The sequence below is a fragment of the Centrocercus urophasianus genome, unplaced genomic scaffold (assembly GCF_019232065.1).
Source record: "Centrocercus urophasianus isolate 14NV4802_14NV808 unplaced genomic scaffold, USGS_Curo_1.0 seq_17, whole genome shotgun sequence".
NCBI lineage: Eukaryota > Metazoa > Chordata > Aves > Galliformes > Phasianidae > Centrocercus > Centrocercus urophasianus.
In genome coordinates, this window is record NW_024884722.1 from 16,027,420 (window position 1) to 16,054,338 (window position 26,919).

The window sequence follows — 26,919 nt, forward strand, 5'->3', positions numbered from 1 at the left end:
TTCGGTTTCTTTGCACTAGAGAACTTAATTCTGTTTGTTCGCTTTTCCCTATTTAATAAGAAGAAAATGAGAGCTGCTGGGAAAAGCTGCACTCGGCTCCCCGCACTGCCCGCATACACGGGGCCCGGGGCGCTGCCCACCGCTGCGGGAGGAGCGGGGCGTTGCTGGGCGGTCCCGTCCCGAGCGGCGCTGCGGGCGGGAGGTGCGGCGGTGCGCGCCCCGCACACTGCCGGGTGCCCGCAGGGCAGCGCTAGGCACACGCGCACCGCAGCCCTCGGCTTGGGGAAGGGGGGCGTTCGTGCTGGCGGTCGGACTGAGGGCAGGGGATCGCTCAGCGAGAAGGAATACCAAAGGGCACGGTGAGTATTATCCCTAATTCTGTTTCTGTGCTGGATCGACCCTTATTTAATATAGGCGTTCTGCCGAATGCGCGTTGTTAACGAGGTGTTTCACTTTCCTACCTTTTCGGCGGCTCTACGTTCATCGAAGGTTCTTAGCGAACCCCTTCGGGCTCCCACGTCAGCGGCTGGAAGTGCCCCGGGAGCGCCGCCGCTGCGGGACCCCCGCCCCCGGTCCACCTGCGGGCACTGCGCCGTGCGGGCTCGCGTTCCGGGCCGGCGCCCCACGGCTCGGGCGCGGGCAGGGGGCGGATTTTTCAGATGTTTGGGAGCAAACACCATTTGCTTCCTTGGGGAGAAGTTTGGCCGTCGGTCCTTGGGACGTACGGTTGCGTAAGAGGCCGTCCGAGAGACCCGCGCGGCTGTCGGGGAGCGGCCGGAGAGTGAGGACAGGTGAGGAGGCGCGGGGCCGCTGTTGGAGCCCCGGCTCGAGCAGCTGCGTGCGGTGTCAGTGCGTGCGGTCTGCTCTGCCGCACCACGAGCGGTTGGTTCTGCGCTCTGCTGCTGCGCTGAGCCGTCAGCCAGTGGGTCTACTTTAGCCGTGTGTGGTTCTGGCTGCGCGTAACTTCAGCACGCCGTGTCTTTGCTGCTCCTTTTTGCAAACTAAGCCTTTATTTTCTAGACGACAGACTCAGGTGTCATAGAGGTTTTGTGAATGCCATTATGTTGTGCTGGACAGATGGGCAGACAGACCTCCAATTCTGCAAAGGGAGCCCTGTGGTTGCCTCTCATCCCACCTGCGTGTAACTGATTCTCTTCTACGTGTTCCCACGGTGCTGAATGTGTGGGACAGACCTGTAGCCACACTCTGTGGCAAAAGGGGTTATGCAAACAGCACCGCTGTAACTGGCACCGTGAGACCCTGCAGCCAGCAGGCTGTAAACTTCCCATAATCTCTATGACTTACTCCAGTCTGGAAAGGACTGCTGCTTTTGCAGGCAGCTCTGGGACTCGTTCTCATTTCTGTAATGTTTCTCTGCTGTGATTCAGCTGCAGCTGGTAAGAAAGCTCAGAGGGTACCGCTGCTCCTGTGTGGGGTGTGTGTGCTTGGAGGTGACAGCATGCTTTGGCATTCATGGAGCTTGGGGGAGCAATGATGTGCTATGGTAGCCTGTGCTTAACAGGGGAAATCACTCGTCCCTAACCTGAAACAAACTGAGTTAAGAAAAATGTGATTTTTACTATTTTTCTTATGGCTGCAGTTTGGGCTGTCTCATAGTCTGGTAGCTTTAAAAAGCAGATTAAAAACAAACAAAGACAATCCTTCATTTTATGCATTCTTTCTAAGAGGAAAAGGGTTTTGTTTCTTTCCCAAGGAGAGCTGGCCACATCCCCCAGGCGCTCTGTGGTTGAGGGTGCCTTGCAGGTGGTGCTGGGAGCAATGGGACTGCTGTGCTGCAGTATTTCCGCACGCAGTGGCTCCCAGCTGTGACCCGGAGCACTCTGAAAGGTGTGACCCTTTAAAACCAAAGCCTGCAACACCCAGGCTGCTCACTCTTTTTATTCATCAGAATCAGAGATGTTTGCTGTGGTGGCTCAGTGAACCACAGAGAGAGCTGTGCTTTCTTCTCGGGAGCTGCCTGCACTTGCTGTGCACTGTAGCAGGAGGTGAGCCACTGCCAGCATGTGCCAGCAGTCAGGCAGCCCTGGGAGAAGACACCCATGTGGCCTCTGTTCTCCTCTTGCTTAAGCCTGCACGGTGTGTACATGAGGGTGAGTTACACTCTCCTGTGTTTGTCTTTCTAATAAGATAGGGCTCCAGTTGGGACCTCGGGTGGGTTCTGCAGCCCATGCACAGCCTTCCCTGCGGTGGGAGTCTCTGTGGGCTGAATGGCTGCAGCCAGCCCCGCTTTGTGCCTTGAGGTGCTGTAGCGCTGCCTCGGCTGTGCTGACAAGTGGGTTTGCAGCTCTGGCATTGGGAAGGTAGGCACGGCTGTGGGCAGCTTCAGCATTTGCTCATCTCTACTGCACTAAGATGAGCCAGCAGTTTGTAACAGGCTTCTTCCCAAAGCCTGAGGGCTGTGGTACTGCCCAGGGAGCCAGGCAATGTATTTCATTAGGGAGCTAATATGAGTTCCCTCTTCATTAGTAAATGTGATCGAGTACCTTGCATGCAGTGCAGAAGCCATTGGGAAACCACTGCTTGGCTGTAGTTTGGTGCTGGTGATTTGCAGGCCGTCACAGAGCACCGTCTGCTGGCTGCCTTGCCTTGGCACTTATCGCAAAAGAAGCAGCACTTTTATGCTTGTTCATCATATTTGTTAGTTTCTGCTCATTTCATTTGTTGAAGTAATGAACTGAGAAGGCAGTATGTGAAGTGATCATCAACATTTGCTTTCAGTCAGCATTACAACGTTTTTTCCAAAGGATTAATGGGCCTTTTCTCTCCTTTTTTGGTGTTTTTGTTGTAAGATGATTATATTGACCCTGGTATGAATTTCAGGATATGGTGTAAATAACAGAGGTGTGATCAGCTGTGTGTAACCGTGGTCTCTCTACACGTGTTGTGTGCCCAGTGTGCGCAGCAGCAAGCAGGGCTGGGAGCTGGTGCAAAGGTACGTCGGGGAAGTCTCTGTATAGAGTTAAAATGAATGTGGAAGTAATGCCTCTGAGATACACTGGACTCCTAGAAAATGCTTTTTAACTGTTAAATATTGTTTTCATTACCCATAGTGGTTATCACAAGAACCTGTGGGATTTCTTGGGAGCACAGAGGAAATGGTTCTTCTGGTCTTGATGCTTGGTGATACCATCAGAGCAATGTCCATGGATTGCCCAGAGATGTGACTGCACTTCTGGGTTTCCTCAGATATCTGTTTGTTGCTCTGCTTGGGGGCTTGCCCACACACCTGCTTACAGTCCACTTCTTATGGAGTAGCACCATACATAATGTTTAAAAACCTCTCTTGAATTCATTCTGAGCATTAGGTAAGAATGCAGATGAGAATACAGTAAAATACACTTCAGTTCTTGATTAAAAAGTTGGAAGCGAAGTTCCAGATAGGTAGGAGAACAAAACATTGTCTAGGACCATTAAAAAAAAATAAAAGGTGTTTCTCAGCTGTTGCATAGAACCCTGTGGGTGAGTTTGGAGTACAAAAGTGTGGACATGTTTCAGTTCACCACTGCTTTGCTCCTGCATCCCCTTTTCTGCACAGGACCTGAAGTAGCTTTGAAGTTGGGAATGTAACTCCCCACGCACAGCCCTCAGCAGGACAGCGCTGACCTTTCTCTCTCCCTTTGTTGAATGTGGAAACAGTCCCCCGCTCTTCCACCCCCCTCCCCCAATTCAGAGCTTCCTTCCTTCCTGCAGTTTCTGGATTTGTACCAATGTGGATGTGATGACTCAAATTTCCCAGATGCAAAATGCAAATCTGCAAAGTGGGATCTTTCCTCTGCCTCTATGGGGGTTTCTTGGAGTCCGTGCTGCTGTTGAGCTTCTTAAATAGCGCGTCCAGCGTGAGCCAGATGGTTTTCCTGCTGGCCGCAGCATTCTGGGAGCTTATTTAACAGCCCATGTATCTCTGGGACAATGTTTAATAAGTTCTGTCTTTAAGTGTTCGTTGTATGCACATCTTAAACTTCTTTGGCTTTGAGAACTTCTCGAGGACCACTGAAACATACTGATTTAGTCTGTTAATGCAGGCAGATACCTTTTCATCGTGTCTCTTTTTGGGCTCACATCCTTGAGCTGGTGTTTGACAACATCAGTCCCCACTGACAGAGGTGCTTCGAGCCCGTTCAGGCAGCACAGTGGCTGTTGGTGCTGAGTTAGGAGCTGCTGGGATAGGGCCGAACTCTGTTTGGCTGCAGCCATCTGTGCCCATCTCTTTTTCACCATGATCGCATGCCATGCCCAGTGCTGCAGCATGTTACTGTACTGGGGGATTCTCTCCCTATTAGCTGTATCTGTTGGGCACTCCGCTTTCACGCGACTCTGCCCTTAAATTACACTTTCTTCCAACCAAACAAATAAAAGCTTTGAAGTCATGCTATCTGATCTGTTTCACCTAACAAACTGACAGTGTTTTCTCTAGATAAAGGCAATAGGCATTTGAGAAATGTATTTATTAACAGTCCTCTGTTGATTCTGTTTTTCTCTGATAACTGAAGTTCTGAAACAGCATTTAATTAGCTTGAATGTTCCTTGGTATGGCTATGGCATGATGTCAGAAGTAGCAAATCTGATGAGCAAAATTGCATCTCATTTGCTTGAGGGATTGGAAAAAGTGTTCCTGTGGGCAACAGAATGTTGGCACGGAAATGGGCTGGGCAGAAAGAGTTGAAAACGGCAGCTCTTCCCCTTGTGATGGAACTGGGAACACAACAGTCAGGTAATTTCTCTGCTTGAGAGGTGGTAGTGCTGTGCTCCAGTAAGATCCAGGGCATTTTGTATAAGAGCTGGTTTTGTTATGGAGTGTGGAATTGGTATGTTCTTCTTCCTCATCTAAAGCAATTCATTATATACTGAAGGACCTGATGCCTACCCTAAATCTGTGAAAATCTCAGCAGTTGGAACGGGGTTGAATTGATCAAACTTGTTTTTCATTTTTTGCACACTGATGTGCGACTGTGAAGTAAATAAGCAGCACAGTGAGGTCCTCTGGAAGCACAGCACAGGGCCTGAGCTTTGGGCAGCTCCCATTTGGGTTTGCTGAGGCACCTGGAGGAGCTGTGTTTAGGACAGCACAGCAAGGCAGTGCAAGGGAGAATGTGTAACTTAGGGCGTGCTGTAAGTTCTTCCATACCTGGTACATCATGTGCTGCTGTTCATGACATCAGCATTTCACCTTGATCTCATTTGTGGTTCTTTCTGTTAGTGCCCATTCATCTAGCCTGATGAAAAGCAAGTTTAAGGGAATAAATAAAACAGTTTCATTCAGCTTGTTTATTCTTAATTATTTTTGTATCCTAATTAATTGTGGAAAGAGTAATCTTATGGGAATAGAAATCTACATGGTGCAATGGTGCTTGTCAGGCACACTGCACAGACGAAGCCCCTGTGTGATGTGTCTGAGCTTCCAGGCACTGCTGGTGTGCCAGAAGGGTGAGAGAGTGAAGTGCTTCACATCAGATCTGTTGTGTGGGCATCTCAGGTGTTTCTGCACAGAGCTCTTACTGGGCAACTTTGCTGTCTTGTATAACTAGATGAGGAAGCAGTTTTTTGGGAGACACGTATGAAAAGCTCATACTCTGTGAATATCGGGTGATGTTGGCTTTATTGCTCCTAGGGAATATAATAAGAAAGTGAATGGTGTTGGCAATATATCACTGCCTCCTGGCAGTAAACTAACAAATGTATGGGGAAAGAATGAAAGGAAGAGCCTGTGAAAGCGGTGACAGCAAAAACCGATGTCTGAAAGCAAGCAGAGTGTTTTATGGAGGTAAGTGAATTCAGCTAGCTTGTGGACTGATTTGAAAAAAAAAAAAAAAAAAAAAAAGTTGTTTTTTTCTTTAGGTGAACTTGAAAGCTGATAGTCGCTTAGAGTTTATCGAATATAGCCTGACCTAACTGAATTGCCTGCACAAGGGGAGCATGATGTAACAGTGCAGGATTTGAAGGATGCAGGCTGAACAGAGCTTCCTTCAGAAAGCAGGTTTGTAGGCAGAAATTGCTGGCAACATATTTCCATGTACTGGTGTTACTTTACTGATAAAGGAAGTTTAGCTCAGCTGAGATATTTCTCAGCAAATTTAAAATATTAATCATTTTCCCTTAAATTTAGTTTACTGTTTTTGACATGAATTCAAGGTTATCTTTTATTATTGCGGTGTCAATGAACTTAGGGGTAAACCAACAGTTCCCTGTAACAACGGTTCTTTGAAATACTGCAGGCCACTCTTTCAGCTGTTTCAGAAACTGCAATTTAAGTAATCTGAGGATCTCATAATTGTTGATTCCTTAGATGGGGTGAATTTCCATTGTAAATAGCTCTCAAAAAAACCCAAAAAACAAAAAACAACAGTATACTCTGTTCTTTCTCTTTTCCCTTAATTCCATCTGGAAAATATTTTAAGGAATGTCACTCTCTCGGTATCAAGGATTTTAAAAAAATGATGAAGGTAATTCTTACTGTCTGATCATTCTTATTTTTATTTTGACATTACTTGTGATAAGCTGTTTAAAGTGAAACCAATGTCTCTGAAAGGATTATTGATAATGGGATCTAGTGGAGGGTCAATTATGAGGTTGGTTAGGATAACAGGATAAGAGGATAATTATAGGGTCCTTCTTTGAAATCTCTTGTCTCTTGGTTCCTAAGCTGTCACACATGGTGACCAATGGTGCGTGTGTGACTATTCCATCTGAGCAGCTAGCACGTACATTTCTTCATGATGGCTCCTTGACCAGTAACGTCAGGAAGGAAACTGAGATAGAAGATCCAGGACTGTTGGTTAGTTGGTTTTGGGTTTTTTTTGGTTCTTCACAACTGCTGTAGAAGTACAGTACCAGCTTGGGGGGCCTACCCTTATTTCTGCAGTTTTCTTGCGTTTCTTAGCCAGGTGTTTGGTCTTGTACACTTCCTAATGTAGTGGTTTCTGAGTAACAGTTCAGAATGTTGTGATAAATTGCCCATAGTTGGTCTGTGGGGTCACGCTGAGTGGCAGAGCCTGCACAGTCTGCTTCTGAAGTGTTTCCATTTGTGAGTCTGCTGATAGGAGTGTTTGTGTGTTTTACAGGACGTTGGGCAGGCTGAGTTGGTCCTGTGCTTGTAAATGCTCTGCTGCTCTAATGGGGAGGACTGAGTTTAATGGGAAGAAATAAAGCCTTTTTATCAATTCTTTAGTGACTGGTTCTTAGAGACATTTCTAGTTTTTTGTTTTGTAGATAGCATCAGTCTCTTTCTTTTCCCCCCTTTTTAGGTCCTTTAAAGTTTTGCCATTTATGGTCTCTCTTATCATTGCTGTCTAAATGCAAGATAACTCTCTAATGTGTGTCTTGCTGCTCCATAGGCACTCTTTACCTCTTACAGAGCCATCTGTGCCTTTTCAGTGTAGTCACTGAAGAAAAAAGAAAAGCATGATACAATCTGGTGAAACTGGTTTCCTGTTTTCCTACTGTCTCATTCTTCCTCATGCAGCTCAGTGTTCACTTCTGTAGTACTTCAGCCCTCCCTGCTTTCAGGTCAGATTTTCTGCCAGAGGCCCCCTGGTTTTTTTGCAGAGGCCCTGCTTGTCTTTGGTCTCTTTAAGAGTTAAGCCAATCCCTTACCTCTTCTGGTTGGCTATTTTTTCAAGCATTCTATCCAGTTACATCTCCATGAGTTCCTTAATGTGAACATGGAAGTGTTTGTGAGAAAAATTGCTCTGATATTCTGCTTGCTGACAGTTCAGTGTGTGTACGGAGTTGAGGAGCTGTACAGGAACATCAGAGAAGTAATAGAAAGGAATTTTTAAATGGCTGGAAATCTAGAAAGCAAAAATAAAACATTTCTAACAGGGCAGGTTGGTTTCCTGTGTTTCACTTACCAAAAAACTCAGTTTTCTCTGTGAAGAAAGAGGTATTCTTTAACATAAAATTTGGAAGCTGTAGATCTGGGCTGTAGTAATTAGAAGTACACCCTTAAGGAGCATGGAAAGTTCTTGCTGGTCTTTCCTGCAAATGATGTAATCGAGCAGCTGCACCAATATGCACTCGTCAGAGGCACTTTTCTTGAAGCTTTAAAGACTTCCTAAGAGCTAAAAGAAGTTTCTGGATCTAGTTGAAATGCAGCTTGGTGAGGCTGAATGGAAGACTGAGCATGAAGAATGTGCTGATCTGCTCAAGACGTGTCAGTTGTTTGTTAACTTTCAGAGGATTTGATTTCACTAAGACAATCTGTTACTGGTGAGTAGATGCGTTTTTTCACAGTGTGTGTGCAGTCAGTCATGTTCTTCCTGGTCAGAGAGATATTTACTTTTTATAGCTAACAAAGTGTCATTTTTTTTCTTGACCTCCATCTGTTCCCTTGTCTTTCACTGTAGCATTTGATGTTTCCTTCTCAACTTGGCAGCTTCTGTGTTGTCATTTTCAGAAGCTTCTCGCTCTTTCTTAGAATGTGTGGAGTGCAGGAAAGGCACGTGCTGTGATTTTATCCTTGTGGCAGGTAAGGTCCTGGCTTCCCTTGCGCTGGCTAGAAAGTTTAGGGTTTCCTGATAATCTTATCAAAATAATATATGATTGCTCTCAGCTGAAATAATTCACATATGAATCATTTTGTCCGCTGTTAAAATGCAGAAGGCCTCAGTAGTAAATATGTCTGCCTTTATTGTATTGGATGCTGATATTACATATGACCAAAGGAGGAAAATTCTTGTATTGCAGAGACATTTTTAGGCAGCAGTAAGGTTGGCCAAGGTGTGGCAGCTAACGTAAAGTAAATGGGAATGGCAACTCCTTTCAAAATCTAAATTCTAGCATTTAAGGAGATGTTTGGGTTTGTTAATTTGAATCACAGAATCATAGAATTAGTTGGAAAAGACCATGAACAAGGACCTTTTGCTATAGGTTGCCCCAGTTGTGAAGCTGAACAGAAAGATGTTTCTGTGAGGCTGAGGCTTGGCATAGGCTTGTCTTCTGTGCTTCCAAAAGCCCTCAGTTCAGTGTGTTCAACACTTAGAATAAAACTGGGTGTGTGGTGCTTGGCTATCTATCTTGCAATGTGTGTATTTGACTCATTCACATACAGTTTGTATTGTGCATGATACTGCTCTCCAAACAGAAAACAAAACAAAAAAAAAACAATAGTGACTTTGAGATTAAAATAAAGCTATCATAATTTTACAGGGCTCATGGTTTCAGCCGTAAGCCTTCCAAGAAAAATAATGATCCTGGTGGCAGTTTGCTGTCATACGGTGTGTGTTGTCCAGTAGAAGAGCACATATGGCATTAAGTATCCTAATAGGTTTCTTCTGAAAGGTAAGCTTGTGTGAGTGAAGGGAAATAGCCTGCCTTGCCTTTCCATGCCCGATTAGTTTCTACAAACAAATCCCGCATATTGAAGGAAAATAAAATGAATTGCTGCTAACAGCAGCCCTGGAACATCTGGTAAATAGAGGCAATCTTCTGGATAACTTATTCTGTAGGTGCAGATTTTGTTTTCTAAAATGGTCATCATCCTGCAGAGGGATCTAGATAAGCTGGATCGCTGGGCTGAGGTGAATGGGATGAGGTTTAACAAGGCCAAGTGTCGGGTTCTGCACTCTTGTATAAAAAGGACATTTCTCAGCTCCTGCCCCTTGTTTGCATTGCCCCACTCAGCTATGCACTTCTTCAGTACCTCCCTCCTCGACTTGCTTTTTTTAGCATCCCTTTACTTTCCTTACTGCTTTCCAGGCCCCACATCTATGCTCCAGTCAGTCTGTCATCTTCAACAGTTACCTCTTTTCTCGACAGGCCCAGCCAGCACGGGTTCATGAAAGGCAGGTCGTGTTTGACCAACCTCATCTCCTTCTACGACTGGGTGACCAAACTGGTAGATGAGGGAAAGGCAGTTGATGTAGTCTACCTAGACTTCAGCAAAGCCTTTGACATGGTCTCACACAGTATCCTTGTGCGGAAACTGGCTGCCCATGGCTTGGACAGTTTTACCCTCCGTTGGATAAGGAACTGGCTGGAGGGCCGTGCTCAATGGGTGGTGGTCAAGGGAGTGAAGTCCAGCTGGAGACCTGTTACAAGTGGTGTCCCCCAGGGGTCGGTACTGGGGCCCATCCTGTTTAATGTCTTCATTGATGACTTAGATGAAGGGATTGAGTGTACCCTGAGTAAATTTGCAGATGACACCAAGTTGGGAGGTTGTGTCGATCTGCCTGAGGGCAGGGAGGCCCTGCAGAGGGATCTAGATAAGCTGGATCGCTGGGCTGAGGTGAACGGGATGAGGTTTAACAAGGCCAAGTGTCGGGTTCTGCACTTTGGCCACAACAACCCCATGCAGCGTTACAGGCTTGGGGATGAGTGGTTGGATGATTGTGAAGAGGAAAGGGACCTGGGGGTGTTGGTTGATGCTCGGCTGAACATGAGCCGACAGTGTGCCCAGGTGGCCAAGAGGGCCAACGGCATCCTGGCCTGCATTAGAAATAGTGTGGCCAGCAGGAGCAGGGAGGTGATCATCCCCCTGTACTCAGCACTGGTGAGGCCGCACCTCGAGTATTGTGTTCAGTTTTGGGCCCCTCACTACAAGAAAGACATTGAGGCCCTGGAGCGTGTCCAGAGAAGGGCAACGAAACTGGTGAGGGGTCTGGAGCACAAGTCTTATGAGGAGCAGCTGAGGGAGCTGGGATTGTTCAGTCTGGAGAAGAGGAGGCTCAGGGGAGACCTCATTGCACTCTACAACTTCCTGAAGGGAGGTTGTGGTGCAAAAGGTTCTGGCCTCTTCTCCCAGGCAAGTAGTAGGACCCGAGGAAATGGCAAGAAGTTGTACCAGAGGAGGTTTAGGTTGGATATTAGGAGAAACTTTTTCTCTCAAAGTGTGGTCAGGCACTGGAATGGCTGCCCAGGGAGGTGGTGGAGTCGCCGTCCCTGGCAGTGTTCAAGAGGCGCCTGGATGAGGAGCTATGAGAGATGGTTTAGTAGCTTGTGGCACTGATAGGAACGGGAGGGTGGTTGGACTGGATGATCTTGCAGGTCGTTTCCAACCTTGTGATTCTGTGATTCTGTGACAGGCGCAAACTCAAGCAAATGAACAATGTCTGCTGCTCAGTGTCCTGATGGATGGCAGTCCGTAAACTGTACTCTCACATTTTGTCTTCTCTATCCTGAGACATCTTGGATAGCAAGCTTTATTAAATGTTGGTGATGCCTGGCACTGTGACCCCCACTTCCTGATTAGAAGTCCCGAAGCACTATCAGAATACAAATAGGCTATTAATCTTGCTCTTATCTGGTGTCACAGGGAAACCCTTCCATAAGAAGCATAAAGGGTTACACATGTGCAAAGTATCCAGATTGATTCAGATACGCTGCACATCAAAAACTGGACAAAGAGTGAAACACACAGGACAATCTGCTATGGTAAGGTTCTTGTCTTAATGCTGTGACAGCAATTAGAAATAGGGTTTGTTTATTTATTTGTATGTTTACTTTTTTTCTAGTACAATTCCCTAAGTGAACTTTCAGGTGGATGATAACCATTTACTGAACTGCTGGAGAGGCACTGAGTTTGTGGAGATGTACTGAGAAGGTGACTGTGTACTCTGCTTACATACGTACCCCATAATCCTCAAGATTTCTGGAGGATTTCAGTGGAGCAGTCTGCTGGTGTTAGGAAAGCATAAAGTTTTGTCACCTTTAATACCCTGTCACCTTTATCTTATAATACTGTACTGTAATACTTTTGTCACCTTTTTACCCTGCAGCCTTGAGATGCTCAATAAGGTATTTTTCTTTAGGAGCAGAGAATTGGAAGGAACTGCTGGGGTCATGTTGAAACAGGAAGTCATAATCCTGCAATTTTTGATAAATAGTCTCAGCAGATGTCAAAACAAACTGTTCTTTTTCAGTTAAATAGCTGATCCTGGGAGTAGAATGGGACAGATTTGCTTTGGGAAAAATATACCTGATCGAAAAATATGCCTGATAGAAATACAACCTATGAATGCCAAAAGCTGCACAGAATAAGAGAGCATTTACTTCCCTTATGTGTAAGAAGACCTTGGAATTTAGCTAGCTGCCAGACCGCTGACTGAGGTGCCTACCATGGTGTGCAACTGTGAGGGGCTAAAAAGGCAAAAGGAGGTTGTAAAAGTGCTGTTTAACAGGCCACCCAGCTGACAGGCACTTGTACGTCTATCACTATCTCCTGTGTCCTATTTGAATGTGCTCTGCTGTATTTGGTGTCATGTAGGAGATGGGTTAAGGGGCTAGCATGCCTGTGGTGTTTGTTGGGGAAGGGAGGTCTGACCCTGTGTGGTGAGACATCTGGGACTATATGGTGGCATAGAGAGGGCTATTTCCCTTTTTTTGTCTTTCCTTTCATCTGCTGCTGGGGTAAAGTCATTTCTCTACAGCAGATCTACACAGTTACAGATGAAGCTATCCATGACCATGCGAGGCATGTTGAAGAAATGAACTCTTTCAAAGCACGGGATATACTAAACCTTAAGTGTCTCATTGTCCACTGTCACTGAATGTGAACGGTGTTTCTTTCTATTCTCTAGCATTGTAGTGTTCTCTCCCACCCTTTACTGCTCATTCTGTGCCATGTTTGTTTTTCTTAAGTCGTAGTTGTGTTTTTTATTAAAGATGCAGCTGTTGAGGCAAGGGAAAAAGAAAACAAGAGTAAGAAGTTAGCATGAATAAATGTAGCAAAGACCTGCAACTAATTAATGCTTAATACGATCTTAAGGACAAGTAAGAAATGCAGTAAATCTATCCTAGGGAGCTATGCAAATAAGGCATGTGGAGGAAAATACCAGAAGCAGCCTTGGAGCTAGGTGAACAGGGTAACTGTAGCAAATAGACCCTTATCTTTCACTCTAAGTGTTAATGGATTTTCTCCAGCTGAGCTTAGGCTGTTTTGTACTTCATAAAATTTGCCTGCACAAATGTTCTCAGAGTGCCTTTGAGAGCTGTGTATGTTGCTGTTCACCAGAAAAACGGAGTTCAAATTCCTCTGAGCAAGTGAACCTGCTGTGGGAGTGCGGCCAGGTGCTCAGACATAGGCTGACATGAGTTTCTCAGGCTCAGTTCTGCTGTCGTTGCTGTGAAAGCAGTGTAAAGCATGTACAGTGTGTGTGTATGTATGTAGTTCAATTCTGCACTGATTCAGAGAGTTCTTGTCCCGTGCACATTTCTGTATTGCCAAACAGGTATCCATGGGTGTGTGAGATCCTGTGCTTATTTATCTGTTGTATAGATTGAGGCCAACCCCTGTGGGGGGGAGGGGGGTGATTAACTACACAACATACATAGCAAGGGTCTCTCATACCACAAAGTTAAGAAAAGACAGAACATGAGAACCAGCCAAGGTAGGATCAGGAGGAGATAAGTGACTACACGAAGAGCAAGCTTTCTGTCTCTGTCCTCATTTGTAGAGGCTGCAATTTGTATCACTCATGGAATGGATAATTAAAAAATAGCATCGGGGTGTAAGCCAGTGAAGTTTTCTAACTTCAGCTTATATTTGCTAGGGTGTCATACTGAGTATTTGTTAGACTCATGCAGCAAGAAGAAAGGTAATTGTTTAACTAAGTTCAGTGGCTGTAAGTCAAGGGGGTGGTTTGCACAGGTTCTGCTATGGGCTTTCTGTTGTTGTGTGTGCCAGATATCTCTAATGTAGTTGTTTTCAATTGCTTGTGGCCTCATTTAATGTTTGCTGTTGGTGTGTGTGTTGGTAGGAAGGGCTCTGTGGAAATCGACAAGTGATCATGTAACCAAGTACCTAATCTGTGTTTGCTTAGCCTGATATGTCATCAAATGCTTCACACAGTGTGCTTATAAACAACTAAAACACAAACTGGGGTCTCACACCCTAATTTTGTCTGGGAGGTTGGGCCAGGGACCCAGGCTGAGCTCCTGGCACTCAGCTATTGCTGTGTATGTAAAAATGAATTTAGGCTCTTTATTTGGAGACAGTCGACTCCTCTGAAAGATAGTATGTATATTTTTACTTTACTATAACATACATAATAAATCAGAGTTATTGTTATCTCTTCTGGCATTTCCAGAACTTCCTGTTCTACTCTTAATAACCAGAATTTGAAATGCAGTTTCCATCCCTCCAGGAGGGATGGTGAAGTGCATTGCTTCAATCCAAAATAAGAAGCTCTGCAGTACCAAGATGCTAAAGGGTGCTGCAAAGGTATGTCTGGACTGCATTGAATCCCTCTGGGATGTATCATGTGCCTATATACACTCCACCAAACTGTGTTACTCCTGATTGCCAGTAAAATGTCAATGGCATTTTATCAGTACGTTGTTAATTCAGGCGACTGGCATGGATTTTCAGGGGTTATTCAATCACTCCAGCATTTTGAACCTAACACATTAAACTTGCAGTAAATCCATCTTTGAGATCTCTAGTGTTGGCTATGAAATGTGGTTGCTGCTTGGTGATTGCTCTCTTGTTCAAATGAATTTGGTAGGATAATGTTGTAATGCGAGGCTTCATTGCCAAACAGGGGTGTAACCAATCTGTGACACCCTGGCTTTATGCTTGGTTGGCTACCAGCTTTTTGTGTCTAGATTAGAAGTGGATACCCACAAAAATGTTGCATTTTGGTTTTCATCTGCATAGGCAGGAATGTGGCTGTTGCCATCAAATCGTGCATTTTGCTCTTATCATTCACTGATCCAGGCTGAAGAATCATGTAAGGACACAGCCTTCACCATCAGATAGCTTGTCAATCTAACAGCTGCACACATTTAATCAGCAGTTGTTGCTTGGAGCTATACAGAAAGGGGTGGATAATTGACAATACTGGTTTAAAAAAAAAGAAAAAAAACATCAAGAATGAATCATTAGTGCATGTCAGCTCACTCCGAAAGTAATGTAAGCCTTTGTGCTGTATGGATCGATTCAGCACATGAGAAGTATGGTCAGCTCACAGATTTGCAGCACATGCTGGAAGACAAATAAAGAATGTGAGTAGCAAGTAGCAAATCCATGGATGTGACCTCTGTGTCATGAACCTGGAGCCCCTGTAACTTCTGACTACCTGCTTTTTCAGCTTCCATAATGGTCTATTAGTGTAGAATTTGTGAGCAATGCTATAGTACTCTGCCTGTACAAATGCTTTCTTTTCTTACTGCATTAGGCAGTCTATTGTACCTTTTCTCCTCAGTTTGTTCATATGGTTCCTCAAGAGAGCATGTTTTGTTTTTGTCAGAGTTTGTTTCCAAACATAGTGAGATAGGAGGGTGTAGGTATACACTGGTCCATGTAGTGCTGCATGTTTGTCTTGCAGTAAATAGGTCAAAAACTGGACTTTACATTTCAAGGAAGAAGTCACAAGGCTTGTGAAGAGGCCAGTAGTGTCCTTTGATCGTGTGTGCATCTAACAGGCTGCTTAGAAAGCTCTGTCAGCTGCCTAGGCAAATTTAGCTTCGTACTGGAAAGTTGTGTCAGAAAAGGAAAACTGCCCTGGTCACCGCTCTGGAACTTCATTGATCTTTTACTTGCTTGAGTCTTAGCAATTGAATACCTCAAAGACAAAGTTTGAAATGTTTAACTCACTTGGATCTTGTTTACTTTGTGTGCTTTTTCTTATCAGCTGTGGGAATGAACTTGTAAAGACTGCATCCATCTGGGACCCTTTACCCTCACTTGGAAGTGTGCATGAGATACCAGATTTGGGGCTGCTTTCAAAAGCCCTGATAACCCAGCTGCGTGTTTGTTTGATCTTTGTGAGCTGCTGTGACCACTGCTGTGTGATCCAAAACACAGCTATGTCAGATGTTCCATTTGAGATGTGGCCTACTCTTGAACTGTGGAGCACTTAGATGATGATGCGGAGTGGAACAATGCATATATGTATATCTCTCCAGAGCTTTGTGGAAGTGACAAGTGAAACAGGTCACTAGGCCTTCTTTTTACCTTATATGAGCTCTCCTGTAATTGATTAATGCATGTTATATTGGGCTGGTACTTCAGGCTACAGTGAAGATCACTCATGCTAGAATCCACATAAGCACAGAGGATAACATAGACTTTGCAGAGACTTCAAAACACTATTTAACTTATGATGAAATGGATGTTTGGCACAATAGAAGAAGAGAGAGTAATAAAGAGTGCACTAGTGCATGTTTTGATGCTTATAGTTGGCTTGGATTTGGGCTTGGAATCACTGAAAGCTTTATACAGATATTTACTTACAAATAAATACTAGTAAAGCCTATCATACAAAGAGAGAAAACAGAACAATCATTTTTTCTTTCCAAATACACTCACAGAGTATGGGATGTTTGGCCTCAAGTAAAATAAGTGAGAGTTCACTGTCTGAGGAGCAACAGGCATGAACATATGATACATGAAGAATACACAGAGTGGGATATTTCTTGGTAGCCTTCTCAGCTTAAGTAGTTGGATGGCAATTTCATAGAGTTTTGGCATCTTTTTATGGGCATTTTCATCCACTGATAGGGAAACTGTTTCAGACGTGACTGCTTTAAATCACTGCTTGAAAGTGTTGACAAGCACACACTGGGTGAGGTGACAAAGGATCAGGAGCCTCATACTACAGCACAGGCATTGGCTTTTGGACTCAACTCCTGCCTTTGCAAGCTACACAAAGGCTAAAATCGTATTCCCTGAAATGTGAATTTTGCACCGAACAGTGTACCAGAAGTAGAGCTGCCTCAATCAGAGGCTGCAGTTTGAAATGAAGTCCAGAGATTGGTGTGTGGTGCTGGAGTCCCGCTGAGGTGAGCTGCAGCTCTGGGCAGCAGCAGGGTGAGTTACAGCTGTGGGGAAAGGCCTGCTGTGTAGTAGGGTGCAGCTGCTGGGGGGTTCACCCTGGTGTAAGATACCAGACGTGAGGACTACTTCTGATGACTCAGCCTTGCTTCCAACAGATTTTAATACCACGTGTTTAGAAGGAAAACTCACTTTTACATTTCACAGCTCTGTATCCTGACTGCTCTCTGCCTGTTTCTTTGCAGATGGCGAGCAGCCTCTGGGCCCCCCTTCTCTGGTGTGTGTTGGTGGGAACCAACCAGCATTGCTGAGAGGAGGAAGAGGAGCATCGCCCCGTCACAACATGGCCCCACGTGCCGGCCCACCTGATGGTGGCTGGGGCTGGATGATTGTGGCCGGCTGCTTCCTGGTCACTATCTGCACCAGGGCTGTGACGAGGTAAAGGGGCTGCTGCTTGGCTCTGGCCTGCTGTAGTGCTACCTCTTTTCCACTTTCATCTCAACAGTGTTTCTCAAAAGCAGAAAGAACAGGAAGAGACTGCGGCTTTGCACACATGTGATGTGTATATTTGGGGTGAGATGGCTTCCACAGCTGCTGCTGGGTCGCTTTGTTGTTGGCTGGTGGCAGGAGCCCGCTCTCTGTGAGTGTGGACATTGAGCTGTGTTAAGCACAGGCGGGCACTCTGGTGAGGGAAAGAGACTCAGGCAGCAACTTCTTGGCCAGGCAGTGTGACACAAACGCAGCATTTCCTACTTCACATTCATATCATGTTTAGAATAAAATTGCCAGGTGTAGGAATATGAGGAGCTTGGGATAAACGTCACAGAAGGGACATGTGAATGCTGACATGATGGTACTTTCTGCATGCAAACATATCTGTTCCGTAATGCAGATTTCCTAGTGGATTTCTTTCCTTTTTCACATATGAAACGTGAAAGAGCCCAATAAATAATCTGACAAGTGTTAAACATCTGGAGAACATACGAAAGTGAAATATATGCAAGAAAAATACATGAAGAAAGTGCCTGTCCATGTTTTAGAGTAGAAAGAGGGAAAAAGAGATCTCCACTGCTGCTAGTGGCTGGAAAAGAGCCATGCACCCATTCGTCTGTTCCCTGCAGAGGCAGGTGAAACACTAGTGCTTGTGCAGTGAGGTGGAGTAACCACTCCTGGAGATGTTTTAAAGGAGTGCTGGAAGAGCTGTTGGCTCCTGTGGTATTTTTATCCTCTGGAAGTTGTTGCTTTGCACTTGCTACCATTTTTGTACTTGTGCATGTAAGAACATGTAGCTATAGGTGGTGCTGGTTCTGTAGGCGTTATACCACGCCTGCTCTGCTTGCACAGGCGTGAGCACCATTTCAGTGAGCAAGCATGTCAGTCAGGAGCAGGAGCTGAGCTTTGTGTACTAGGGTAACAACATCATGATGTGGCTAAAAATTGCTGGTGATAGTTACAACTTCAGTTTCATTTCGGTTGAAAAATCATATGAGTTACAAAAATCTAGCAGCAAATACCACAATAAGAAATGCAGTGTTTAATATTGATAATCCCTCTGGATTAGTCTGACCTGTCTGAAATATGTTCTAAATCAGCCTAATCCCCCTGTTGGGATCATAGCTGGATGCCATTTTGTGATTCAGTTGTTGCCAATGCAAAGCAAGGATTCTTCCATGCTTGAATCACACTAACATAAGTACTTCATGTAGAGTTCTGTTGAGGTTACTAAACTTGCATGCACCGTTTCATGTCTCGTGTCTCATACATTAATTATCTTCATTTCCAGTACTCCCTTGCAACTCTCTAAAAATATCTCCTTTCAGTTGGGATCCAGGCAAATCACAGATTTGATTGTTGATGGAGGCTGGGGAAGGACTTTCCAACAAGTTCTCTTTATCTCTGAAGAATGAGGTTGCTGCTTTCTGGGAGGCAATCTTCAACAATTTGGTGTTTGTATTTTCTTCTTTAGGTGTATCTCCATCTTCTTTGTGGAGTTCCAGGCCTATTTTGGGCAGGATTATGCCAGAACAGCTTGGATCCACTCCATTGTCGACTGTGCCACGATGCTCTGTGGTGTGTATTGCGTTTTTACAAGTAGTATGATTGCCTTTTCTTCAGCTCCATCTGTTTTGGGAGCACCCATCAGCCAGTGCAGTAGGCTGGGGAGAATGGATGCTGTGGCCTCTCAGAGATCTGGTGTATCTGAGCCGTTTCCCCTAGTGTAGTTGAGCAGGAAGAGACTGACTTCACACTAAAGAAAAGAAACAGAATTTTGTTTTGTTAAATGATCTAAGTTTGCAGAAATGTATGAGGTCTAATGGGACAAGTTTTTTGAGAGCTGTTAGCTGAGCACATTTCTTTTGCCTATTGATTGGAATCATATTTGAGAATTAGCACAGACTGTACTTTTTGCCTTTGGAACAAGTCACATCCTCCTCACTTTTAGCCACTAGTGTTTACAAATATTATTTCCCTTTAAAAGAAAATTTTGTGCTACCACAAATTATGTGCATCAGTTCAACAGTTGTTCTGAATTTCTTAGGGTTTTACTTCAAAACTGTGCAATTAGGTGAAAATCCAGGCCCTGATCCTGCTGTAGAGGGGTTAATCCACAGGCACTGCTTTGAAGGCACAGGGACACAGCTGAAATGAGACATAGAAATAGGGAGGGAGAGAGCTGGTGATGACATTCCCTGGTAGAGGCAGGGTGACCTGGGAACTGTCATTGTTGGAGAAGGGCAGGACAGATCTGGTGGCTCTGGGGGTGGTCAAATGGTGTGAGATATTCTCTATGTCTTACACAGTGCCCTCAGAAATGGCACTTGGAGTTACTCAGAGCTGAAGTATGGATTGCAAGTTGAGGAAAGTCTCTGCAGTTGTAAGCATGGATTAAAGAACAGCGTGGGCACTTGTAGTTGTTGCTATGGCCTCCCCTGACCCCCGAATATGCAGAGTAATTGTGCTCCACAGTGATTTTGATCTGCTGAAAGAGCTACTGTAAACTTCAGTTTTATCCTGACTTTCAGGAAAATAATTCTAGGTTTTTGATGCTCACCCCATTCTAGTAAGGGAGACTGTTGAAAGGCTATCCTGATCACCATTTTGTCTGACTTCCCTTGATGATTGTTGCAATGAACTGTGTCTGAAGACCTGCTATTAACTGCCAGCTTTGTTTCTTTAAAGCACCGCTTGGGAGTTTAATCAGTAATCATGTATCCTGCCAAGTTGGTATCATGCTAGGAGGGCTGCTCTCATCTACTGGACTAATTCTGAGTTCCTTTGCCACCAGCCTGGAACATCTCTATTTATCATTAGGAGTCCTTACAGGTAGGTGACACTCACCTTCTTGGTCCAGTTGGGAAAGCAGCACAGGAATGTCAAAAATGATGGTGCTCCGTTTAAAGAGGGGTGATCTCCCCATGTCATAGTACCACACAGCAACTTGTTCACCTCATTGCGGAAAAGAGGGTTTGGCTGCAGTCAGTGGGTCTCATGCAGCCCAGATACGGCATGCTGCAAAGCATCTATCTCTTTACCATTGCTCCACTGAGGGCTATGGATAAAGCTCCAAAGTTTTGGGATGTTGGGAAGGATTTTTGCAGTAGGTGATACCCAAAAAGATTTCCTCTTTTGACTGTGATTTGGGAGGAGGTTGTTATGATGTTATTTGCAACTTAAAAATAAAATGTAAATCGAAACAAAATGACTAAGTAGATGAATACCTAGAACCTCAGCTGCGCACCTTATTTTTATCTGCATTATATTCCTCTTAAAAATCAAACATATCTCTGGCTAATGGTAATTCTGTAGCAGATCCTCCATTTGCATTCAGGTATGGTGACAGCAGATATCTTTGCTCTGTCCTATTTTCCTGTGTTTGTGCATTGTCATGCACAGAGGAATATGAGAGGTGCCCATGGTCACACTGACATTCCTTCCTCATTAATACTGACCTGGTAGCCACGTAATATAAGCCCTTGTATTTGGTCCCCTGCTGTTTAGTAATGAGGTGGTGGAATTACTGCAGTTCACATGCTGCCAGCAGCTTATTCAATAAGGATTTCTTCTTGTTTTGTTTTGTTTTGTTAATAGTGCATGTAGTTCCTGCATTACAATGTTAATCTTTTGACAAATGTGTTCCTAACAAATAAAAAAGCTCCTTGTAGCTCAAAAGGACTGTGCCACATACCACCCTAATGCTACTGAGGCTTCCTTAGTGAGAACCACAGTGAATACTGGGTGAAAACCCAATTGCACTTTGTAGATGGGATTGTAAGTTGTCCATTCTGTAAACAATTAATTTCTAGTCTGTAGAGACTGATTAATACAGAGATAACTGTTGGTAAAGGCTGGAGGTGATGCTCCAACATAAAGGAGGTCAGAAAGTAACTAAAAAAAAAGTCCATAAAAGCAGCAGAACTTGAAACTGTGAAGAGTGAAACGGATGAGATGGGGGACTGACTGGTGAGAAACAGCAGAGCTTGTTCTAAGAGGTATAAAAATATTTTCAGTCCCAAACTTTGCATTTCCACTTTTCACTCATTGGCTCGTGGGAACCTATTTTCCCTGCCACCTCATTCAAAACTGAATACACTTGTCATAGCTCCTCTGCCATCTCCTTTCCTCATCCCCTCTAATCCACTCAGCTCAGCGCCTGCCCAACACAGAGAGGCCTTTGAGGAGAACCTTGCAAGCTGTTTATGGCACAGGTGATTACCTTCCCAGCTGACACATTCTGCTGGGGACCATTAGGGCACTTTTAACCCAAATGTGGACATGCTCCAGAACTCCATTCCGGAGCTCATTTTGTTGTCTCATTTGGAAATAAATGTTTTAGCATCGTAACAAACGTTTAATAGTTACAATCTCTCTGGTTTCTGCAGCGAAAGTCGTGATCTTTTCCAAGAGGTGGATCTTACATGTTTACTGGCTTGGACATGGCTTTGTGTTCTGAGGCATTTTTCCTCTCTTTGTTTGTGCACAAGGATTTACAAATGCTCAGGACTCCAGCCAGCTGTTCTGTGGAGTTAGTTGAGCTGACTAAAAAAATTTTAGTGCAGGATATTAGTGACAGAGGTAGACTCCTTGTACTGCATTTGTGATCTGAAAATTAACAGCTGGATTTGCACTAGATTGAAACACAAAGCATTGCCTCATGAACGTGCCCCACAAAGTCTCTGCACAGGGTTAAGACCTTATCTGATATCCAGGAGATGACATGCCATTTTTCTGGTGTTTGATAGCCCTGTTCTTGTGATTAAGTAAACACCACTGCTCCTTTCTGAGCCTTGTTATTGTGGGTTAATACTGATGTGCTAGGTTAAATCAATGGCCCTGATAGTGGAAGGAAGGAGTTGTCCTGGTTTCTTCCCACACTGGACTTCATGATGCAGAATCAGGAAGAATTTACTATTCATTGAAGTGGTAATTGAAGTAAACTATGTGGCTAATTTAATTGTTTTTTATATGTTATGCTCAGAATTAAACCATCTGCACTGTGTTTTCTCTCCTAGGACTTGGATTTGCTCTCTGTTATTCTCCAGCTATTGCAATGGTGGGCAAATACTTCAACAAAAGGAAGGCCCTGGCTTATGGAATAGCTATGTCTGGAAGTGGAATCGGTACCTTCATCCTGGCTCCTGTGGTTCAACTTTTAATCGAGCAGTTTTCCTGGCGTGGAGCATTACTTATCCTAGGAGGTTTTGTCCTGAACCTCTGTGTCTGTGGTGCCTTGATGCGACCTATTGCCCTTGAGGAGGACCGTAAAACTGTTCCGGGACTTCTTGAAAAAGATTATGTCCCTGAAGCACAGAAACAAGACTTGAAGAGAATGTCTCTCTGTTCACCTTTAATCAAAACATGGTCACATGAGTGTTTATGTTACTGTTCATGGAAGGAGTATGACTTTTTACTCATGCCAGGCTTCATGGTGCTAGCAGTGTCTGTTTTATTTATGGCATACGGCTGCAGCCCTCTGTTTGTCTACTTAGTGCCTTATGCTTTGAGCGTTGGAGTGAGCCATCACCAGGCTGCCTTCCTCATGTCCATACTTGGCGTCATTGATATCATTGGTAATATCACCTTTGGATGGCTAACAGACAGAAGGTAATGGCTTATAGCTAAGGAAATGCAAGCTTTAGCCAGTAGGAGGCTGCATGCAAGTAGGGTGCAATGCATATAAGAATTAACATTATGGACATTTTCTGTAGCACATGTAACTTCTCCAGAAAACCAACACACAATCTAACTTTCAGAAATGTTTTGTCTCTTCATTGGCTTTTGCTGGGTGGTTTTTTTTTGTTTGGTTTTTTTTTTTTTTTTTTTTTTTTTTTTTGTGTGTGTGTGTGTGTGTGTGTGTGGTTGTTTTTTCTCCCCTGAAGAAACAAAGTGTTTGTGCAAAGCTCTTGCATTTGACCTTGGAAATGTAACCTCTTGCCCGAGATATGTCAAGCATGATCCTCTGTATGTAATCGCAACAGGACAATTTGTGCCTTTTCATCTCTTCTGTGCTGCTGGGGAGGTACAGAAGTAATGGAGAAAAAGCAAAGGTCTGGCTTACCGTTGTCAGGCATATACTCATAAGGACTGATGTAAAATTGTTGTAAGTTTCTTAGTATACTGAGAGCTGAACATCTGACTAAACTAAGAGGTGTTTTGATTCTAAAAGACACATTATTTTTGTGTTTGTTCAGTTTCTAGGAAAAGTCAATCATTGGTTTTGTGAGACAGGGAGAGGGGGAATTGCCATTTTGCTTAGCTCTCACTAATTCCATCGTTGGAGGGCTGATGTGAAAGATGACAGCTGAGAAAGGTGTGCAATAGCTTGTTATGCATAGTACTGGGAGTGCCTTGCTGAGCTGGAAAGCCCATGAAATACTGCTTTGAGCACTGAAACTTCAGAGGGCTGCGTAATCTTGGCAGGTGAGGAGCTGCCCTCACTACAGTCAGTCCTAAAAGCAGTTTGGGCTGCTGTTCTCCAGGGGTTTCTGCAGCTGTAGGTTGGCATCTATCCTCATTGCCGGTTGAGATTTTCATCTAGAAGCCTGGGTAATAAGATGGATTTAAATTTGAGCAAAATGTAAGCGAGAGAGACTGAATGCTACATAGCAACTGAGGTGCTGTGTCCAGTGATATTCTTTCCTGTTTTGAAATTTGCAGGTGTCTGAAAAAATATCGGTACTTCTGCTACCTCTTTGCTGTAGGAATGGATGGCCTCTGCTGCCTTTTCCTACCAGTTCTCCAAAACTTCCCCTTGCTTGTGCCTTTCTCATTTACCTTTGGATACTTTGATGGTGCCTATGTAACGCTGATCCCTGTTGTGACGGCAGATGTAGTGGGAACTTCTTCTTTATCATCAGCACTGGGTGTTGTGTACTTCCTGCATGCCATACCATATCTAGTGAGCCCACCCGTTGCAGGTCAGTTCACAAATGACTTTTCTGTAATTTTATTACTTTCACCTCTTGACCAAAAGCAGAATAACCTAAGCTTCTAAGGGCTGTGACATTACCACTTCACATCGTGCAGAAATGAAAGATTTCTCTGGAGTTATGCAGTTTTGAAAATGCTAGCTGAAGAAATTCATTCCAAGTTTTGTGGTTTTTTTGTGTTTTTTTTTTTTTTCCATCATGAGGACTTAATCTTTTCATCTCTGAGCTGCTTTGGACAGATGGTTGAGTCAGTTTCACTACTGTTTGTCCCAAGCTCACCCATCATTTTCCCTAACAGTTAAATTGCAAAAGAGTGATGATGGGAACTTTACTCTTGTTATTCTTTGGAAAGCTCTTGACATAGTTTTGAATATTATGGAAAGTTAGAGATCATAGAATCATAGAATCATAGAATCATAGAATCATAGAATCACCAAGGTTGGAAAAGACCTAAAAGATCACCCAGTCCAACCGTTCACCTATTCCCAATAGCTCCTACTAAACCATGTCCCTCAACACAACATCCAGTCTTTCCTTGAACACCCCCAGGGTCGGTGATTCCACCACCTCCCTGGGCAGTCCGTTCCAGTGCCTGACCACCCTTTCTGAAAAGTAATACTTCCTAATGTCCAGCCTGAATCTCCCCTGCTGTAGCTTGAAGCCATTCCCCCTGGTCCTATCACTAATGACACGAGAGAAGAGGCCGACCCCCAGCTCACTACAACCTCCCTTCAGGAAGTTATAGAGAGCAATGAGGTCTCCCCTGAGCCTCCTCTTCTCCAGGCTGAACATTCCCAGCTCCTTCAGCCTCTCCTCATATGGCCTGTGTTCCAGACCCCTCACCAGCTTTGTTGCCCTCCTTTGAACACGTTCCAGGGCCTCAATATCTTTCTTGCAGTGAGGGGCCCAAAACTGGACACAGTACTCGAGGTGCGGCCTCACCAGTGCTGAATACAAGGGAACAATCACCTCTCTGCTCCTGCTTGCAACACTGTTTCTGATGCAAGCCAGGATGCCATTGGCCTTCTTGGCCACCTGGGCACACTGTCGGCTCATATTCAGCCGAGCATCAATCAATACCCCCAGGTCCATTTCCTCTATGCAGTCCTCCAGCCACACCGCCCCAAGCCTGTAGCGTCGCCTGGGGTTGTTGTGGCCGAAGTGCAGGACCCGGCATTTGGCCTTGTTGAAACTCATCCCATTGGCTTCAGCCCAGCTCTCCAGCCTGTCCAGATCCCTCCAGATCTTTTCCAGAGAGCCATGTATAGGTATGTCTTGCATATCTTGTCTGCTGTTCACAGCAATTTCCAATTAATCTCTGTTTCTGAAGTTTTTAATTTAATTTTCAATAGCAAAAGATATTGCAAAAGGAAATGCTTTAACTGATGCATGAGCCCAGGGCGCAGCTCACTAGCAATTTTGGTATGAGGATCTCATGCACACAGTAGTTAAGTTGTTAAGCATGTCTAAAGACTGATGGTGTGAAGATGTTTATGTAGTACTGTGGGGATGACTGCTGTGTTTTTCTTGTGGGTTTGACATCTAAACAAAACCCATAAAAATCTTATATTCCTGCTGATGCTATGGACCAATTTTCTCCCACCCCAAGAGGTAAAAGAATAGTGACAGTGATGTGAGCCTCTCTGGTTTTATGGTATTCATATGTGATAAAATCCCCAAAGTGCAGCTGATCACAGGATTTGTAAATAAAAAAATGTAATTTGTCTTCCTACAGGTTGGCTTGTGGATACAACTGGCAGTTACACGGCATCATTCCTCCTGTGTGGATTTTCTATGATATTTAGTTCAGTGTTATTATGTTTTGCCAGAGTGGCAAAGAAAATGAAGAGGACGCGTTTGAAGTCACTCTCCAACGATGCTCACAGCAAACAGCACATCTGGACAAATGGAGCAATAGCTTATTCTGTCACAGGAGAATTAGACCACAAGGATGCTGAGTTTTTGCCTGTGGACACGAACAGCTACAGCAACAGATGACAATCACTGTCAAGATTCAGTACTGTGCAACTACGATGAGACAGAGGAGACTGCATCATGTTGCAGTGCTGAAAATGATAGTCCTGTGACACAAGGCCAGTTAGATATTTCTATCATGTTTTGATAGGCTAGGATCTGCAAACAGCATAGGAAGTTGAAGCAGTAGTAGATCAAAACTATACTGAGAATAGAGTTGGTAGATAAAAGTTTCAACAGATTTAGTTCTAAAGCAGTATGTTGACTCCACAGGTAACCTGAAAAAATATAATTGGCTATGATCAAAAGAAAACAATAAAGTAATCAGTCACCAAAGATGAAAAATAATGTTTAAATTATTTTAAAAATATTATTAATGAAATAGACATTTCAGTGTTCCTGTCTGTTAGTTTTCAATGGAGTAATCACAGGTGCCCCTCCATTTTTCAGGCTGCATCTCTTTGCCAATGACTGTTTTGAATGCCAAAGTCATTTTTTAGAAAATCTGACAGAAAGCTGTGATTTATGCTGAAAGTATATCTGAAGCAGCTTTAATTTCTATAGTGTGCCTGAATCTTGTTCATACGTTGCAAGTTCATTTCAAGGGTGGCTTGAGAGCTGCTTTCCCAGTCCCCCTGCAGCAAAATGTTCAGGTGGTTTGGTTGCTGGTGGTTTTTGGTTGGTTGTTTTTTTCTCTGGAAACCTCTAGAGGCTGAATTTCTGAATGTTGACATTCCAGGTATGATCCTCCAGCTGGTGTTTTCTGAGTGGGTGTAAGAGGGATCATGG

The 26,919-nt window shown here is 44.2% G+C and overlaps 1 protein-coding gene across 1 annotated transcript; it reads left to right on the top strand.

The window, feature by feature from the left end:
- The first annotated feature begins 426 nt into the window (after positions 1-426).
- SLC16A12 (solute carrier family 16 member 12) lies at positions 427-26,562 on the top strand. Its single transcript, XM_042818685.1, is given in 9 exon segments — positions 427-715; positions 718-755; positions 758-791; positions 16,975-17,167; positions 18,696-18,799; positions 19,910-20,053; positions 22,240-22,831; positions 23,885-24,144; positions 25,892-26,562. Coding segments are annotated over 9 exon segments (1,917 nt in total). The 3' UTR covers positions 26,155-26,562.
- Positions 26,563-26,919: the final 357 nt, after the last annotated feature.